This window comes from Ceratina calcarata, unplaced genomic scaffold, assembly GCF_001652005.2.
Source record: "Ceratina calcarata isolate Rehan_Ccalc_2016 unplaced genomic scaffold, ASM165200v1 scaffold351.2, whole genome shotgun sequence".
Classification (NCBI taxonomy): Eukaryota; Metazoa; Arthropoda; class Insecta; order Hymenoptera; family Apidae; genus Ceratina; species Ceratina calcarata.
In genome coordinates this window covers 1,378,178-1,396,854 of record NW_017158043.1, presented here as the reverse complement: position 1 = coordinate 1,396,854, position 18,677 = coordinate 1,378,178, and the positions used below count along the sequence as shown (strand labels likewise).

Here is an 18,677-nt window from a genome sequence, read left to right as displayed (position 1 = left end):
CAATTGAACGTTAACAAGTAAACTTTTTTTCATCGAAAATCATTGTTCTTCCGACGTTTGATTTATTTTTAATTATAGGAAGTGCGTTTTTCTAAGATGCATAAATTTTTGGGAGTGACTGTATAGCCAATACATCCTTAAGCGTGCTTTCCTCTATTGAAATTCTGAATACGAATCGCTGCCTGTCATGCATCTAGTCCCAGACTTAATTAATCGATTAACTACGGTCAGTTTTGCGTAACATCCGAGCTTTATACTGATTCTCCGACCTAACGAAGCTTTCCGCGCTGTACACCGCGGGAAAGTAATCCATTTGTGCGGTAATCGATTAACGAAGTCCTACGAATCGTTTGCCCTCGCCACAGGAATTTGATACTTTCCTTCCCACTCGCTTTATCCTACGAATATAACGCAGCTCAGTAGTCAAATTGTATTTTTGATGTTAAACAAGTTCGTAACAAGACCTTTCTCGTCCCTATAAATATCTCCCTTCGACAGCCTTTCCCATGGGGTGGCAACCGCTCATACTTTCACAACCCCAGACTGAATGCGGTGTCTCCGCACGGTTACGACATCGAAGATCCAAATGCTCTCCCAGAAAATTCGGATTAATGTAATTAAAGTAGTGAAGAAGAGAATCGAGCATATTACGACTGCTCTCACATTATCCGTCCGAGAGTCCAGAAACGTTGCGTCTAAATTAAGAACGGAAATTGTATGAACGTGTAAATGTCCAGTGATTTATTGTAAGAGAATAAAGAAACGTGAAATTACGTATTCCGCGTTTCCTTTTCGAAAGCAACTGCGAGCAAACTGCGGATTTTTATGCAAAATAAAATATTCATATTCTGAATGTCACGAACGAAGTCCAGTCTTTTTGAATGTTCTGTACATTTTTCCATATAAGATTCATTCCTTCTACTTTTCACAGACCCACTTTCTTTACAAAAAAAATCAAATCCGTAGTCTGGTCATGAGTATTCCGTTTCTCGTGTCCGAAAATTGAACGGTTCAAAGGATATGTACGTAAATTGTTTTCGTAACGTGTAAATATCCCACGATTTATTGTAAGGCAATAAACGTTGAAACGGAACGTGAAATTACGTTTTCTATATGTTTCCTCTTGGAAGTAGCTATAGGTATACTCACTCCTGACCGCACGTTGTTCAAAGACCGGATACGCTGTATCCGGTGAACCAATGAAAATAACGCTGAGATTATTGCTGGCCGACTGGCTGCGACTCTTGTAGCTTCGATACCCATTTTAATATCAGACTATTCCAATATAAAAATTGTCGGAGACGAACGCAGTGTCCAATCTTATTTGCCTCCCAGAGGTTGATTACATCTCTTTCGATCGGGAAAGGAAACGAACAAGAGTAAACCCAATCTGATATCGTACAATTTATAGCGGATCATGCTTACGTGCAATTTATCTCTGTTTACTTGTTTGATTTGTCACGCGCTCGGTTTCATAGTTCATAAATTCCACAGTACCAAGCCATAAAATAGTTTTATCGCACCTCTCTAATATATAAATCGCACGAGAACCATTGTGAGCCTTTGCGACGGATCAAAGATCATGTTTCTGTCTTTCGGTTCTGTTCGAGCCGCGATTGTACGAGCTACTCGAGGGGATAAAAGCGTAACGAGTCGTCGTCGCACACTCGCTCGTTTTCTAACGGCGCCTCTCGTCTCTCTAACGACGTCTGCGGAGGAGCGGGTTCCAGATGTTTGCATTGCACGGAACGACTCGATCTCCGCGAGCGTGGATCCTCCAGCGGGTAGGTCGACGGTGGGTAGCGATGGGTATTCCATGAAGATTCCCAGCGAGGCTCGCAATTAAGAACGGCGTCGAGCCCATCGCTACGAGCGAGCCTCATCTTCTGCCCTCCTCGTCCATTGCCCGGAGATATTTTCTGCTTACGTCACTATGTGTACATGTGCCGGCACTCTCCTCCAAAGCGACGTGCTTTGACGTCAGCAAACGTGTACTTACGATGACCATTCGCGACTTGGACATCTTTGCTCAGCTCGTATATCTATATTCGTACTGCCAAACTGGCGAGATGCTCGTTCAGGGTAATGAAATGAATCGCGGAGCATTATTTTGTTGTTCGAAGGAGAATTGGACGGTATTCTATCCTTGAATGGTCGAAGAGTCGGAAAAAGTCCTCGGATTTAATCCGCGAGAATCGAAACGTGCTTGACTATTCATAAAAATGTCTTTCATACGTCGTTTCTGTGCACAAAGGGGGACGGTTTTCACCGTCCATCGAGCGATCCATTTTGTGCCGACTCGCGAAGAGTAGCGCGCGTCACTAACTTTCCGCAATCCTCTATTCTTTTGATGGACGAATTTGATACTCGTTTTTTTCGGGGCTTTCATCTCTGGTAAATAGGCCGCGCTCGCCGCCGGTAACATTGTTGATTTACAGCAAGGAATATTGAAAGAGGGCCGAGGGGATTCAAACGGGCGAGTCTTCTCAGCTAATGTCAAAGGTCGCCGTTTCTTCGTCGCTCGCTCGGGACGTCGACTCGATTCGACTTTACATATTTTAATAGAATCGTACAGACACGTTTTTTTATATACGAATTTACTTCGTTAACGAGTTTCTTTAACATTTAATCGTTTCCCTCTGTCTCTTCATTTTCTGCTTGTTCTCTGCTTTCTATAGACTCCGCCTCTTTATTTGTATTATAATTTGTCAATAAACTACGGATGTTCGTCCGTGTTTAACTCTAAAAATACTCGAACTGCGCAAGGAACAAGTAACGAATTCTAGAACCTCGAGTTCCTTCAATATAGAAATCTGAATTTGCATAATTATATCGTCGTTACTTTTTGCTCCGTTCAAGAACGAGTTCTTCTATTACGCGCTGTAAGTTCGACTCAACAATTACACGTCCCGCTTTACTTATTTTCTATCCGATAACGATATCTGATCAGCATAATCAGCTTTCTAGAATAACGTTTATTGAGCCGTTATTTTTAATACCTAGCGCCGTCTCTTCTTAACAACCTTTCTTTCACACGCTATGAGAAGAGTAAGTATGAAAAAAGGGCGTTTGAAATAGGTGTCGCGCAAGAATAACCGAGCCTCGTTCATTCTCTATTCTGAATAGTGAGTGGTTTTCGTTTTTATGCCACAGCTCACACTGTACTATTTCGAGCGAAGATTCGAAGTGCAATACGGCTATGCGAAAAACAGATAAGCTTATCAGTAACAATTAGTACTCCTTCTAATTAATGATAATCAAATAACGGAGGAGCCAGTCGAATAATTATATTTTATTTTTCGATGAGTCATTCGTGTATCATGTGTGACGCACCTTGTTTGCCACCCGTCGTGGAAGGGTTCTTAATTAGGTGCTGATAACTACACGGGCTAGTCCATAATTATACACGTGGCATATCGGTTAAATTGAAATACCAGAGGGCCAATCGTGAACTAATAACCACACCGTCGATTTTGGATAATAAATAATATATACCAAAATGTGTCTCAGTGAATTACATAAATATTTCATTTTGCATGAGAACTATTAACCTAGTGATGCAACATTTAAATATCTCAATTACATTCATTTATATGGAGCACCGAAAGGTTGCGATCTAAGGTCATCCTATGACTTGTATGCCAAAAAGTCTCGTGTCCTGGACGTCATACAATTCGAGTGGGTTAATAAAAGGGTGGAGGTTCCCCGGTGTAACTTTTAACTCCCACTTTTGATTTAGCTATCTCATTCACTAACGGAGAAAAATTGTTCCCAAAGTAGTTCAAGTCATACGTCAAGTCCTCGAGTTTCATGAATTTTTTTTAATATAAATAATGGATGAACTTTGAAAAAATTCACACCTGTACTACTCGTGTAGACGTGCACTTCTGAATTTTTACTACATTACAATTACAAGCATTAAACACGCCAACATATTCTCACTTAAAAGTATGGACCTCCTCCGTATCATCTCGCACGGCTGCGTTTACATATTATAAAATATTGATAACTGATTTACACGCGATAGAATCCGATATTACATCTCATACGAGATCGGGAGAGCATTGAAAATGGGAGGGAGATGAGTTCGACGATGGAGAAACGTGAAAATATGCTGAGGAACGGGGTTGATGTCGGTAAGCAGCGCGGCAGGGGGTTGGCATGGTATTCCGACACCGGAAGCGCGTGCAACCCTGTCGGCGAACGTGTCGGTCTCGCCTTCACGGGAGCCTGGCAGTGTTATGGCGCATCTGGTCTCGCGTTTTCTTGCTCGCTCGGGGGTCGATCAATAGGCCAGGGAGGTGGCGGAGGCGGCTAACGGTGGTCGTCCACCCAGTGACGGATTCAAACATTTGCATTTCAAATCAGTTATTTCATTATTGGCACGTAAGACGTCGTACAAAACGCACCGCTAATTAAATATCGACAACGCCTTTTGTCGGTCCCTCGGCTACCCCAGTTTTATTCATCCCCCGTGCTACGGGAGATTCTTATTGCTTTCTTAAACACCTGCTATCAATTACAGGGCCGTACGAAGCTCTCCGGTTTCCGAACGTCAGATTAAAAAAAATTCTGTTCATTATACGTAATTCAAATTATTTTAACTGTCATCGATTGTCACGAGATGTTCTATGAATTTGAATCTCCTATATAAGTGGCAACGAAATGAATCGAAGTTCATCTATCAGTTATTTTAATGAACTTGATAGACGATTTATACTCGACGGAATCTGTGCAACCCTCTCGTTTACAGCACTGCGTCCGGATCGCCGGGTCGCGGGGGCGGTTGGGATGGCTCCGGTTGGTCCAGCTCGATTTCGCGCGTTCGAGAAGTCGCGCGTGCCAACGGGAGCCGCCAATCGGACACGGTTTCTGTTCTTTAGTCACTGGCCGCGCGTTGCCCGTGTAACATCGCCGTGTCATCGCTGTCCTCGCGCTTGAGATAAACCGAATCGTTCTCCACCTTGCATCGTAAGGAAACCCGACCCAGTCAACGATCCTATCCTCTCTCGTTTCATTTCAACGCTCCGACGCGAACAAGTGTCGTTCGGTACGCGCGGGTGCCGTGGGTATCGTCGGGCCACTCTTGGACTTTCAACTGTGACAGTGTACCGTGCGCGTGAATACATGTAATTTCACTACGTAAAGGAGGCATTGACACTCGACTCTTCCAAGTACTCTTACGTGCTCTTTAGCCGTACGGAATTTTAATGTCGCGTAGTTAACACCTGGCCCGTTAACGTGTAAAACCTCGTTAGTTGGTAGCCGAGGCGAACCGGTCTTTCCCGCGATTCGTCGCTCGCTTAAGGTGTGGCGCGAAAAGAAAAGGTGACAGGGAGCGAGCGAGACAGTGGGACCGTTCCTCTGCCCTATTTCCGCGATGCTCAAGGTTGAGGAAACCCTTTACGTGTAAGTACATCGATACGGCATCGAGTATGTTCTACGCGAGCGAACCGTACGAGTCCCACGACAGAGAGAGCGAGAGAGAGAGAGAGAGAGGGAGAGGACCGGTGTGCTTTTATCCGTCAGCTGAGCAATCGTGAAAAACGATTCGGCGCAACTGTCAAGTTACGGTCCAATCGTAGTCGCTACTACACTATTTCGGTGAATGAGATTGTTTTCAAACGACACGTCGTCTCTATCATGAGAAAATTTTACCAAAGATACCTACTATCTCTTATTTACCGTACTGATACGGGACGAGACGTGCTAACCGTTCTGTTGTCGCCCTTATTCTTATTCCAGATTATTCAATCGAAATTATTTACCCTTTTTTACATTATTGAACAATATAGCTACTATTCATATTCTTTTACTATCAAATTATGCCTGCAAGAAGTCTCAGAAAATATTGCATACGTTTTGGAACTGTCACTGACAAGTTGTGGACATCGTCACTCTTACTCTTATTCTCCTGTGAAATTGTACGTAAAAAAATTTCAGGTCATGTTTCAATCGAAATCATTTACGTTAGTGGACGTTCTCTTATTCTTATTATTTTATTATATATCATTTTATTTATATATTATATCATTCTTATTATTTTACTGTTTAGTCGCTCTCCTATTAAACGCGTCTATAGAATTTCAGATTACCTCTGTCATAGTTCAAACTATGATTAATTATTATTGTATGAAAGACGATGGTCGATGTCATGTAGGAAGTATCTTATTACTCTTCCTCTTCCAGCAGGAAGATAATTCAGTATACGATAATGAGTATAAATAAGTGTCTTATGCAACATTTCATTACTCTTTGTCGTATCGAGGTACCTTACCTCCATCGAGCTGTTCTGAATCATACTTTCACGTTGGATTTCACGCGATGATCGCGTGTAACACGCGTTTCACGTTTACACGTAATTGGAGCCCGTCATTAAAACTATTAAAACAATAATCTTGTTTCTTTTTTTATTAAACGTCTTCCTCCTCTGTCTATCAGTATTGGCATTATTATTAATCCCCTTTAAACAACGTCGGTTGACCCGTGGCAGATTTGCGAGTGGACGCGGACGCATCGGAACGGTCAGCATTTGACGTGCTTCAGACACGGCAGTCGATGCTGGCGAAGGCCTCCCCTCGCTCGTGATGCACGCGAATGATCTCGCGTGTTTACCTTCGGGTTCCATTAATCAAAATGATAAGCGAAAACTCGCGGCGGAATCTGTTTAATGAAAACTCATTAGCGGTGAGAACCTTTTCCCTAATGAAACGGATCGACGGTAGTCGATCGCTGGGAAATATGTATATGTATATCGATCGGGTACTCTCGGGCGGAAATCTCGATTACGTTGACGAGCTCCTTTCTGCGACGTGCCCCGAGGGAAAAATAGAACGGCGATTAAAGCAGGGCTGAACGTTTACATCCTGGTTCATTTTTTCCCCCCAAAGGTCCCCGCCGATGTTGCCATGAGAGTGAACATGAAAAAGGGAGCGGCTGTCTTCGAACGATCAGCGTCTTTCACAGTGGACAGAGGATAAATAACTGCCGGCGAAATGTTGATAAAGGAGTATCGGATACCCATACCGCTCACCGTGGAGGAGTATAGAATCGCTCAACTTTACATGATAGCGGTAATTACGTCTCGTAAAATGACCGATGATGCATCGGCAAACATTTAGTCTCGCACGTTCATTCATCACACTTTCGAATGTCTGAACTGCACTTACAAGGAGAAAGTCAGGGTGACGGGAAACGGATTACGGAAAGAATTTGTAGATCTCGACCTCAAACTCAATCTGGCAAAGTGATAGCACCTTCCTTTTTCTTTGCGAAAAATGCTTCAAATAAAAGTTGTTTTCCTTCTAACTTCGATATTTAACGAGTTACGTATGATTATTTGGCATTTTATTGATGTTGCATCTTTAAACAAGAGATTGAGTAATTTGTGCTAATATATAGACATTTTTATTTTTGAAACACAAAATCCATATTTTTTTATTTCTGGATATTGGGGAAAAAATCGATCCGCTATCCTCCTGCATTAGGATTATTCTTTGCCAGATTGTGTTCGGTGTCGAAATCTACAAATTCTGCGACTTTCAAGAAAATCCAATTCCCGTCACTCTGACCTTCTCCTTCTTAGATTCAGTCAATTTATTACTGTGAATTTTAATCGATCTCTTCTCGTGGGACTCGATTTGTATAGAAAAAATCTAGAGAGGAAAGTCAAGGAGCCGGGAGCGGGGTAGAGATCATAGTGAACGAGCCTTACAGTAATGGCCCGGGTGGGAACGGGCAGTACACCCACAAGATATTTCACGTGGGCAGACATCTGCCTGACTGGTTGAAGAGCCTGTTGCCTAGGTCCGCGCTGATTGCCAAGGAAGAAGGGTGGAACGCTTATCCCTACACGAAAACTCGTTACACTTGCCCCTTCGTCGAGAAGTTCTCCATAGAGATAGAAACGTACTATTTCCCTGACAATGGGTATCAAGAGAACGTCTTCAAGCTCAGCGGCAGCGATCTCAGAAACAGAGTCGTCGGTGCGTATTCACTTAATCGATCAATTATAACATTTATTATCTGACTCGATTCGAACGTTTATCATCTGAATCGTTGACGTGTATTCATTTAGCTAATCAATTATATTATTAATTATGTGATTCGATCTGAACGTTTATTTGAAAACTTATCTGAACACTTCGAATCGTTCGATTTAAATCCCAGATGTCATCGACATCGTGAAGGATCAGTATACGGCCGAATACGTGAAAGAGGAGGACCCTACACTGTACGTCTCGCAGAAGACTAACCGAGGGCCACTCACGGAATCATGGCTGGAGGAATACTGGGCCGACGTGAAAGTAACAATTCGTTCCTCTACGAATTTCTTTGGAAGTAGTCGTGATACAACTAGAATTGTTGCATATTTAGGGGAAGCAACAGCCGACACCTTCCGGGAAGTCGTTGATGTGCGCGTACAAGCTGTGCCGCGTGGAGTTCCGTTATTGGGGCGTGCAGACGAAATTAGAGAAATTCATAGACGACGTAGGTCAGTACCGCATGGATCACGGATCCTCAGATGTCAAACTGATCGATTTTAAAATAATAGAACACTTAAAAATTATGCCCTCTTATTTTTTTCGTACATCCAATCTATAGTGATTTTCTTTAATTTTTTGTTATACATCATAGAGTAAATTAATCTTTTTGACATCTCAGAAAATATCAATTCGTTAAGTGTACGAGTAATTGTAATAGCTTTCAAAATTTCAGTCGACGAAGATCACTTTGGCTTCAGTGTCTCTGCTTCTCGTGTATTTCAATTTAGCCAAATTGTTCTACTCTTGTTAAGATAAAACTCATTTTAGCCTTGCGGAAAACTATGGTCACAGCCCATAGGCAAGCTTGGGCCTGGCAGGACGAGTGGCACGGTTTGACCATGGAGGACATCCGGGAAATCGAGCGGCAAACACAACTGGCACTGCAGAAGAGGATGGCCAACGCGGAAAGCGGTGAGGAAACCACAAATGAGAACCAGGAAACAACGACGTCCGTTAACGCCACGACTCCGCAAGAATCCGATGTTGCCATGACGCTAGCCGCGACTCTGGGTAGCATAGAGAAGAACGAGGATCCCCAGAGCCCTCCGAGCCTTCGAAAATCGTCAGAAATGGGCAACACGGCTGCTAGTTCAGAAGGTGAAGCTAGTCCCGAGGATTCGCCAACCGAGATACCCGAGCTCAGGTAAAAATAGAAGTAAGATCGAGAACCAGTTTATTTATATATGATTTTAACGATGTTCATCGTGATTAAATCTATTGTAGGAACCCTCCTATCGACGAAAAGGGAGACGTGAAGAAGGGATGGAGGAAGAACAAACCGGCGTTGAATTCGCCTTCTTCCAGCAAGAGTTTCGACATGCAGTTCGCTAACTGGCGGATCGAAAGCATCGTGAGGGAGTCCGAGTCCGGCAGTGATGATGAGTTCTTCGATTGCCAAGGTAAAACGTTCGACCGTCATTGTCTTGTTCTCTTGACAGCATGCTTAAGCAATCTTTTCGAGAATTTGAAATACACTAACGTTTGTCTAATATAACTTATAAAACAGACACACCGACGGATATCTTAAACACTGTCTCTCGTCACGATATGAAATACAGATTAATCTAGTAAAATCAGCATTTTGTAAAGTAGAAGGATACAGCATGGCGTTTTTTTTATATGTATACCCTCTCTGTTTTTTCTGTCGCATTCCACACTGCAGCTGGGTTCATTATACCTATTATACGCGAAGGTAGGACACGTAGTTAGAATGAATTCTAGTAGAACCTATACAGACGATTGTTGGACTGTAAAAAGATGCACCGTTTGTGTGAATGGTGTTAGAGCCTCGTCGTTTACATAAGTTCAGATAACATTGTGTAATTGCATTCATGCCTTTGTAGGCCGGAACAAGATGAAACTTGTTGCTTACAAGGATTAACACTTACATGGGAAACTAATCAATTACATTACAATACAAGCCTCCATACGAAACAGCAGCATGGAACTTCTCGAGGAGGAGTAATTTCTAACAGCATGACAAAAAACAGCATGGCAAAGAACAACTGCTTTTTTCTACAAAACCTTTTTCTCGAATGTTAATCGACGCAAGTAATACCGAATCTTTTTATCGAATAAAACTTGTTCTTTCTGACAAAAATCTCTTTTACTATTCTCCACCTTGTGTAATGTCTGACCTAAAAGAAGAAACGCTTTTTGACTTCTCATGTTTCGAATTTTCTGTCTTTAAGCGAGTGAAAGATTTCGAAAGAGAAAGGCACGATGCATAAACAATGTTAAAATTTCTGATTATACAGAGGACTTTGGAGATAACTCTTCATTAGCTAAATGGAGTTCTTTGGATCTTCTAGCAGAAGAGGATGACAATACGTTCACTCTGTCTACCACCGCGAACAGGGAAGGTAAATAACGATTAAGCGAGAACCCTAGCTCGCGTTACATTTAAACCGACTTACGTATAAACATTTGTTCGTTGAAGACGACACGATATTTTCACCTTCGTATCTCCAACGCATGGCTAGTGAACGTAGCAGTAAACGGTTGCAAATCTCCACTTCGGCCAGCATCGATGCCTCGTGCCCAGCATCGCCGCAGCACTCGCCCACTCATCAACCTTGTAAAACTACTGTCCTTCTTATCGTGATGCATGCCGGAAGTGTACTAGGTAATTCTCTCGGTCCCCTTCTTTACATTCTACATTCCTCGTCACCGAGAGAAACGTTTCAGATGCCAACGTCGAATTGACGGCGAAGAAATCGGACATTACGACGTTCAAAGGAGCCTTCGAATCGGTCATGCGGCAACATTATCCTAGCATGGTCGGTCACGTTGCCATCAGATTCGTTTCCTGTCCGTCGATCTGCACCGAGGGTCTCGGTATTCTATCGAGGTAAACCGCGTATTAAAATCCCCTTGATTAACGTCGAAAAGAAGCTCTTTCATCGTGTGTTCTTTTTTCTTTAGTTTAAGTCCCTACAGTTTCGACGTGTCACCTTGCACCACGGACGCACCTCCGGTGACACATGATACCATACCCATCGGTGCCATACCGTTGTTTGCCAGTTCTACCACCGAATACCAAGAGGCGGTGTCGCGAGTCATAGCCGGGGCGAATCAAGTTCATCACGATTTCATCAGGAGCGAGGAGGGTCGCGGTTTCATGGGTCAGATCTGTCTCGTCGGCGACTCGGTAGGAGCCATTCTAACATACGACGCTCTGTGCAGATCGACTTCTTCTAGGCATAACAGCGAGAACAATATATTGGATAATCATGGTATCGAAAATAACACCGAGGACGGCAGACATTTGACCGCGCCTTCTCCCAGACGAAAATCTTCTAGTTTAAGGTAAAATATTATACCTCAATGCTCAAGCATGAGATCTTCACAATATTCTTTGTTGTTCTACTCTATTTTTATTCTTCCCTCAGTGATAGCTCACACAACAGATTGGACTTCGAAGTAGGAGATTTCTTCATGTTTGGTAGCCCGCTCGCTCTGGTCCTGGCATACAGGAAAATCTCTTCGGACAAGTCTCTGAACATTATGAGGCCGTTAGTGAATCAGATGTACAACTTGTTCCATCCTACCGATCCAGTGGCGGCTAGATTGGAGCCGTTGATCTCGGCGAGATTCTCTCTTCTTCCACCCGTGAACATAGCTCGGTACCAGAAGTATCCATTAGGAAACGGTCAGCCCTATCACTTGCGTACGTATCATACGCTCAGGGCAGTTTTGTTAGCGAGATAAGAAATAACTGATAATAAAATACTTTCAGTGGAAGCAATACAATCGAATCCTCAATTATTTACGGACGGATTAAACATTCCGAACATATCGATACCTCAGCTGAGACGGCTGTCCGATATATCGATTCACAGTACAATGTCTGGTATGGTCGAAAACGTTCCTTTGCAAGTAGTATCGAATTGTAAGTACATAGGATAAAGTGGCTAATAAGAATGAATCAGACACGTTTAATATGAACGGTTCGTTTCAGTGACGCAGAAGTGGTGGGGTACGAAGAGATTAGATTACGCTCTCTATTGCCCGGAGGGATTAGCAAATTTCCCTACAAACGCTTTACCTCATCTTTTTCACGCTAGCTATTGGGAATCCTCCGACGTTATCGCATTTATTTTACGACAATTAGGCGGGTTCGATCAGCCATTGCTTACAAACGAGGAGAAAGGATTAACGTGCTTCCGTCCAGGTCAACCTAGAGAAAAGTGGAATAAGAAACGTACTTCTGTTAAAATTAAGGTAAGCTGATGATCAGAAATTGATGATACGAGCTTCTGAGATTTTATTAATTATTTTAGAACGGCGCTGCCAATCATAGAGCGAATGACGTAATCGTTAGGGAGGGTGCACCGCAAGTGTTGGTCGCTAGATTTATGTACGGTCCAATCGACGTTATCGCTTTAACAGGTATGCTAATTTCAAATTCAGCTGCATACCTGTGTTTGCAAAATTTGTTAACGAACGTGACTGATTTTTGTAGGCGAGAAAGTAGACATTCATATTATGAAGGAGGCAGGGGAATGGACGTATTTATCAACCGAAGTAACTGATAAGAATGGTAGAATAACGTACAAAATACCTGACGATAAAGCACTAGGATACGGACTCTATCCAGTTAAAATGATCGTCAGGTAAAATATGAATGATCCTAATTAAAAAAGAATATTCACAGAAGATGTTCTAAATGGGATTCTCGATTCAGGGGCGATCATACATCAGTAGATTTCTTCTTGGCTGTGATTCCACCGAAGACAGAGTGTGTGGTATTTAGCATAGACGGATCCTTCACTGCGAGTATGTCCGTTAGTGGGAAGGATCCAAAAGTTAGAGCCGGAGCTGTCGATGTCGTCAGGTACGTATTCGATCATTTTCTTATTTAATTCACGTATCCGTGATCATTCTCATTTTTGTGATCAGGCATTGGCAGGAACTGGGATACTTGATTATTTACATTACCGCGAGGCCTGACATGCAACAACAGAAAGTCGTGTCTTGGTTGTCCCAACACAACTTCCCTCACGGCCTCGTGTCCTTTGCTGACGGTCTTTCGACGGACCCCCTGGGCCACAAAGCCGCGTACTTAAACAAGCTCGTTCAGGTGAATACAAATTCTTCTTTAATTACTATTTTAACTCTGATGACATCGATTTTTAATACTCGAAATTGTGTCTTTACGCAGGAACACGGTGTGATAATCCACCACGCGTACGGTAGTAGCAAAGATATTAGCGTTTATTCCGCGATTAATCTTAAGCCGAATCAGATCTTCATCATTGGGAAAGTGTCGAAGAAGCATCACGCGTTAGCGACAATCCTACATGAGGGATACGCGGCTCACTTGAGCGCGCTTCAGGCGCACGGAGGCTCGAGGCCTGCTCAGGGTAATGCGCGTATGGTGATACCGCGAGGTCAGTTCGGTTTACCCGGGCAAAACGCTTCACTTCGGCGGCGAAGGTAAGCCATTCATATTCCGTGTCTGTCTCGTATAAATTCGATGTGGACATACTTATTTACAATATACTAAAACGTGTTCGACGCTGTTGCACCTCGCCGGTGATGATGTGTGGACATTTTTAAGGTAATAATTTCTTCGACCCCCCCTATCCTCGACGTCCAGATGTATCGATCGCTGCGGAATGATGGAAATGTGCATAAATGTTGTCCCATAGAGAGGAGATCGCGCGGGGACGTGTGCAAGGCACTACTCGTGAGAGTATCCAACTTTATCCGTATTGCCTGTACATATAGATAACGCTGTATTTTTATAGCCCCCGCGTACTGTAACCCGCAGTATGATGTTTCAAGCAAAAAGTAGTTGTTTCAGAGGCGAACAATCACGCGTGCGACTCTCCTCGCACTTGCCATCGCACTCATCGGTGTTTAATCAAAAATAAAAATCCCACTTCGTGCGCAAAGATTTCCTCTATAAAACAATTTTAACTACAAGAATAAGGTACATAATCCTACGTATAAGTTTGCCTACGCAGAGCCCATTGCATATCTTTTCCGATCTCGAAACGGTAGAATATTTCACACGAGGGATATCCGATTAACGATGATATGAAATAATCTATCGTTTCTATTTGAAATAATACCCCGTGTAAAAAGTATCATCTGTCGTTCCTCTGTAAATTGTCCGCTCGTTGTGTTGAATCGATGTTGGGTTTATACTAAGGAATCATATTAGTCAGGGGCGTCAAAAGGAGAACGACTTGCAAATAGTAATTTTTCACGCGCGCCTAAGCTGCAAAACGGTCCGACAGGTATCTAAAGCTTATCAGTTTCTTAATTACAGGTACCTGTCGTGAAGATGCGTCGCGCGACCTAGTCAAATGTATCTCGGGCGAAAGAGCCGCCACCAATTCTACGCTCAAACTTAATGTTTAATCTATCAGCCATACACGTGTCCAGAATTTGTGGTTAAATCAACAATATGAGTGTCTAGATGTACAGAGACCTAAATACAAAAAAAAAACACAGTCTTTTCGTTACCTCCCGAAAAATGGTCTGATCTCACTTTAGCGACCAAGGTAAACTAGAGCTCCTTACCGCTTGAAATCTGTTAGGTGAATGTCTGTGTCACGTTGATTAAGCTAGATCTACCAGAAGTGGTGCATCAATTAATTATTTTTAATTTTGATCATCCGAAGAAATCGAGCATGTCTTGCCTTTTCCTTCACGAGTCAAGTATTTCATAAACTTTACAATTTTCGTTCTAGTCATTTATTTAACTCGATGGAACTATGCGAACATTTTCGATCGTTTCTTTTCATATTTTTCAAATCTTTTAGACGCGTGTCCCCACTTGCTGGTAGATTGGGCTGAGATTTTGCTTGTACGACATATGGTCAGCACGATCGAACATGTTATAGAACGAAAGCTCTGTCACGATGCACGATTATTTATATATATATATATATATATATACATATTACATATATGTGAATATTGTGAATGCCGTTTTCAAATGAAAAGATACCACAACTCACGGACATACGATGTATGTATCACGGAAATATGAGACTAATCACGCGTTTTACGAATGTTTAAACATGCTTCTTTTTATTATATATATGATGTGTATTTCTAGCCGTGTATTTAAACGCCGAGAACGAGGCCGATACGCAGATCCTGCAACTAATTATTATTGATTCTTCTGCTCGAAGTCAGCCAGTCGTCACCAACTATCCTGACTTATTTTTTATCTTCTAATTTCCTCTACCATTTTTATATTCAAACAGCTACCATTGTGAATGGATGTAGAACCACGGGATCGGAAATATCGATGCGATCTAACACGTTGACCGCCGTGGGGGCCACCGGTAATAGTAAAATACATAATTAGAGTAAATATCGATACTGATAAATTTTAAAATAATACCACTGTTACTATAATGGTTTGAAGAAATTAATGCCATATAGAACATGCAAAAATAATTTGATTAAACACGATTATATAACTCACTTCATCTGCTGTAGACAATATTTCGACATAATATACATCGCATAATAAGAAATTCATGTTGGCGCCGTGGGCGAACCACGTAAAATGCACGAGGTAGTCAACGTGTTAAATATTATTCACAATGGGAGGATGTGTTTGTCTACTCATTGAAGGAATGATTAACGAATCGTCTCTTGGTCGCTGTCATTCCAGACGGGACAGCCTCATAGTCATTTCTTCACTCACCGACGCTTTCTTGTTCACGGAGTTGTTACATTTATTTATATCACGCTTTCAGTATAATTCTAATTACACCGCTATTTCTACGCTGCTAATTCATGTCTCCTCATCTGCTTCCACGACTGACGACCTAGATCTCACGGAGAACCTTTCTTACGACTCTGCCTACGATTCGAGAACTCCTTCACCGTAACATTTATAATGTTCTAGCTTTAGCCTCTTAGACGGTAGCCAAGTACGATAACGAATATACTGTTTGTCTGACGGGACTTAGAGTCGAAATCATAATTAAAACAATTCTATTATAGATCGCTAATTAATATAATGTTTAGAACCTGAAGAAATTTCACGAGTTTAAACGACAGTGTTGGCTCTTTAGGCATGATTCGTGAACCCCGCAATTAATAGCTGACTAAACTTTTTTAACGCTTTTTCTACTTTTTTTCAAATAATGTTTTTATATCTCGTTGGCATTGAACGGAGTCCACTGATCAAGACAAATGAAATTCTACCGTCTCAAATATACGATGATCAACAGTAGAACTACTGACGAAATTTCAATCGAAAAATGCATACATATAAAATGAAGTCGATTCTACAGATTCTCACATTGAATTGTCTTGATCAATGCGAACGGATGCCTTGGAATTTAATAATGATTATTAGCAAGATATCCCCAAAATGAAAGAGGGGAATTTACTGCCGGATCACTAACCGTCAACGAACGTTAGCTCTTTTAGGGTGGCGAAGCGTGCAATATCGCAACCGGCCCCGGAGAAAATATTATATCCCTTGGAACGATCGACGAGCGTCGGGCCGGGTCCGATCTCACCATCTACCGCACAGAATGCCAGGACCACGGCACCGGAGAAACTCTGACGGTTCGCTCGATGCCGGTCGTTCTTCGAATCCCGGCGTTAAGTAGTCACTATCTCGATCCAGGGATCTCAAACCCGGGCCTGATAGAGATATACCGTATATTTCGAGACGAGGAGGGTTGCAGATAAACGATTAAACACTTAGTTTAATTGAACATCAATTGACAATTGAATTTTAATTCTTAATTAAAAATTCTGCAACTCGACGAGAGAACTACTTTGGTTGAAAATGAAAGTGGCAATCGTTTTCTTTGGCCGTTAACAGAGACGCGAGTTTGAGATGACTGGTTCGACCCAGCATAGTTTAAAGTGCGCAAATAGGAGACAGCACGTGGAACAAGTCCTCGTGCATCGTACACGTGCTCAATACAATCTACAGAAGATAATTCTACTTTGTTACTCCATCTTTTTATACACCCTCCGTGTAAATTTTTAAACGCTATTCTAGTCACATCCGTATCGCATTGTATACAACTGTATATGTAGAGATCCCTGACCCGACGTTCCCAACGAAGAAAGTAGAGCTTGAACGTACGAGGACTCGCTCTTACGTCTGTCTCGCGGCTACCGTTTCAAGCGATTCGTTTCTTCTGAGAGCTGTTTTTCTAGCGATCGAGCACGATCAAAATTTTTGATAACGTAGTTCGAGACGTATGAATCTAGTTCAATCAAATTCTGTAAATCGTCCGTTTAGGAAGAGAAAAAGCCTAGGAAAAACGCTCTTCGTTTCAGATCCCCACTGTTCAGTTTCGGGACGATCCCCGCGGACCGTATGTGTGTACAATCATCCTTTACTTAAAAAGTTAGTCGAACGATATCGTTGCTCTTTTCCCAAAGAGTACAGATTAATTAAAACCTGTTACCTGAATCTCTTCGTTACTTGTTAAGAGAAAACTAACAAATCGTTACAGTAATCGTTACCATTAACTAGTCTGTATACATATATGTACATATACGAGCGCCCTAAGTAATTCTAACTGCTGCATTGTCGAAAGCAAAGTTCCTTCGGTGCTTACGTTATTATTTTTCAACTACGCAGAGAACTCCGATAAACGTGAAGAATAGGCGAAAAACATTTTCCTTTAAATCGCTACGTGTAAATATGACGAAGTGTACATACGAGTATCGCTGGGATATTGTTCATGGATAATCTTTAGGTCGTACACGCGGATTAATTTATCGAACTACGTATAGCTGCTCCGCGAGCTCCGTCGCCGAAAGTACTTCCAGATGATAATAAAAAGTACATAGCTTCTCCGGCGCAGAGTGCATATATTCTAGCTCGATAACGTCGATTATGCGCTTAAATATTTGTGATTAGACGTGGTTAATTAATCGTATATCCAAATACATCTAATTTTCTAACCGGCAATGGGAATCGTTGCCAAGCTTGATATACTATAATATACATATATCGTTACAATCAATTACTACGGTAGTTAATTCAGCGTGATAGAATACAAAAATCAGTGTGCCGATTTTCAACTGAACGTACAATGGCTAAAACGAAGTACGTGTCGTATGTCACGATGGATTGTTCCTTATTTTTTTATTGATTTCCTCAAGGTAGTAGTCGTGATGCAATGATATCCAAAAGTTTACTTAGACGTACACTACTTGGATTTTTTACTGAGGGCAGATAGGAAGCTGTAATATGAATCTAGATCTCAAACCCCATCAATCCGCTTCTTACGTTTCTCCTCTACTCTATTTCATATAAATTTTATAAAGCAATTTTCGCAATGCTCTTACTTTGATTTTTTAATGCAAGATTCTTAACATTTTGCATGACGTATTACTTTTTTGGAAACATTGCAAAAGCAATTCTTTTCTATAATTAAAAATCTCAGTTTCGCGAGGGGTCAGGGATTAAATTCAAAAAGTGAAGTTTTAAAGATGAATCTCGGTTATCATGACGCTAGGCTTGACGTTTAACCATTGATGAACAACAATGGCATGAACGTATAGTTAAAATTTAGATAGATCCTAAGAGAATTAATTTTCACGGCTACTACTTTAAAACGGTCAGATGCTGTGCCAGCAGTACGGCTACCGGCTACCTAAAAGAATTCTCCACCCACGTGG

The 18,677-nt window shown here is 41.9% G+C and overlaps 2 protein-coding genes and 1 long non-coding RNA gene across 15 annotated transcripts in view; 2 read left to right on the top strand and 1 right to left on the bottom strand.

Moving 5' to 3' along the window:
• The window catches only part of LOC108625371 (uncharacterized), a 3,881-nt gene extending 2,760 nt beyond the window's left edge, over positions 1-1,121 (top strand). The window contains exon 4 of the mRNA XM_018025347.2: positions 499-1,121. Coding sequence (XP_017880836.2) covers positions 499-612 — 114 coding nt within the window. The 3' untranslated portion in view covers positions 613-1,121. The remainder of the gene's footprint in view (positions 1-498) is intronic.
• Positions 1-18,019, top strand: part of rdgB (retinal degeneration B) — a 25,955-nt gene extending 7,936 nt beyond the window's left edge. The window contains exons 1-21 of one of the 12 annotated variants that reach the window (XM_018025336.2): positions 4,887-5,409; positions 6,891-7,073; positions 7,649-7,985; positions 8,170-8,306; positions 8,377-8,494; positions 8,814-9,189; positions 9,270-9,445; positions 9,709-9,738; positions 10,361-10,408; positions 10,486-10,671; positions 10,734-10,896; positions 10,971-11,354; positions 11,438-11,715; positions 11,785-11,937; positions 12,007-12,269; positions 12,329-12,437; positions 12,511-12,661; positions 12,733-12,882; positions 12,948-13,128; positions 13,210-13,484; positions 16,446-18,019. In XM_018025336.2, coding sequence (XP_017880825.1) covers positions 6,996-7,073; positions 7,649-7,985; positions 8,170-8,306; positions 8,377-8,494; positions 8,814-9,189; positions 9,270-9,445; positions 9,709-9,738; positions 10,361-10,408; positions 10,486-10,671; positions 10,734-10,896; positions 10,971-11,354; positions 11,438-11,715; positions 11,785-11,937; positions 12,007-12,269; positions 12,329-12,437; positions 12,511-12,661; positions 12,733-12,882; positions 12,948-13,128; positions 13,210-13,484; positions 16,446-16,593 — 3,741 coding nt within the window. In that variant the 5' untranslated portion in view covers positions 4,887-5,409; positions 6,891-6,995 and the 3' untranslated portion in view covers positions 16,594-18,019. Of the gene's footprint in view, positions 1-4,886; positions 5,410-6,890; positions 7,074-7,648; positions 7,986-8,169; positions 8,307-8,376; positions 8,495-8,813; positions 9,190-9,269; positions 9,446-9,708; positions 9,739-10,303; positions 10,409-10,485; positions 10,672-10,733; positions 10,897-10,970; positions 11,355-11,437; positions 11,716-11,784; positions 11,938-12,006; positions 12,270-12,328; positions 12,438-12,510; positions 12,662-12,732; positions 12,883-12,947; positions 13,129-13,209; positions 14,506-16,445 lie in introns of those variants that run through there. The other 11 variants (XM_018025335.2, XM_018025332.2, XR_003389254.1 and 8 more) reach the window with 11 other exon arrangements.
• LOC108625372 (uncharacterized) lies at positions 609-4,729 on the bottom strand. Of its 2 annotated transcripts, none has more exons than XR_001916649.2 (3): positions 1,426-4,729; positions 1,150-1,350; positions 609-695 (listed from the first exon to the last, which is right to left on the bottom strand). It is a non-coding gene; the product is annotated as an uncharacterized LOC108625372 (long non-coding RNA). The 2 variants fall into 2 exon arrangements; XR_001916648.2 differs by having other exon boundaries at positions 1,447-4,729.
• Positions 18,020-18,677: the final 658 nt, after the last annotated feature.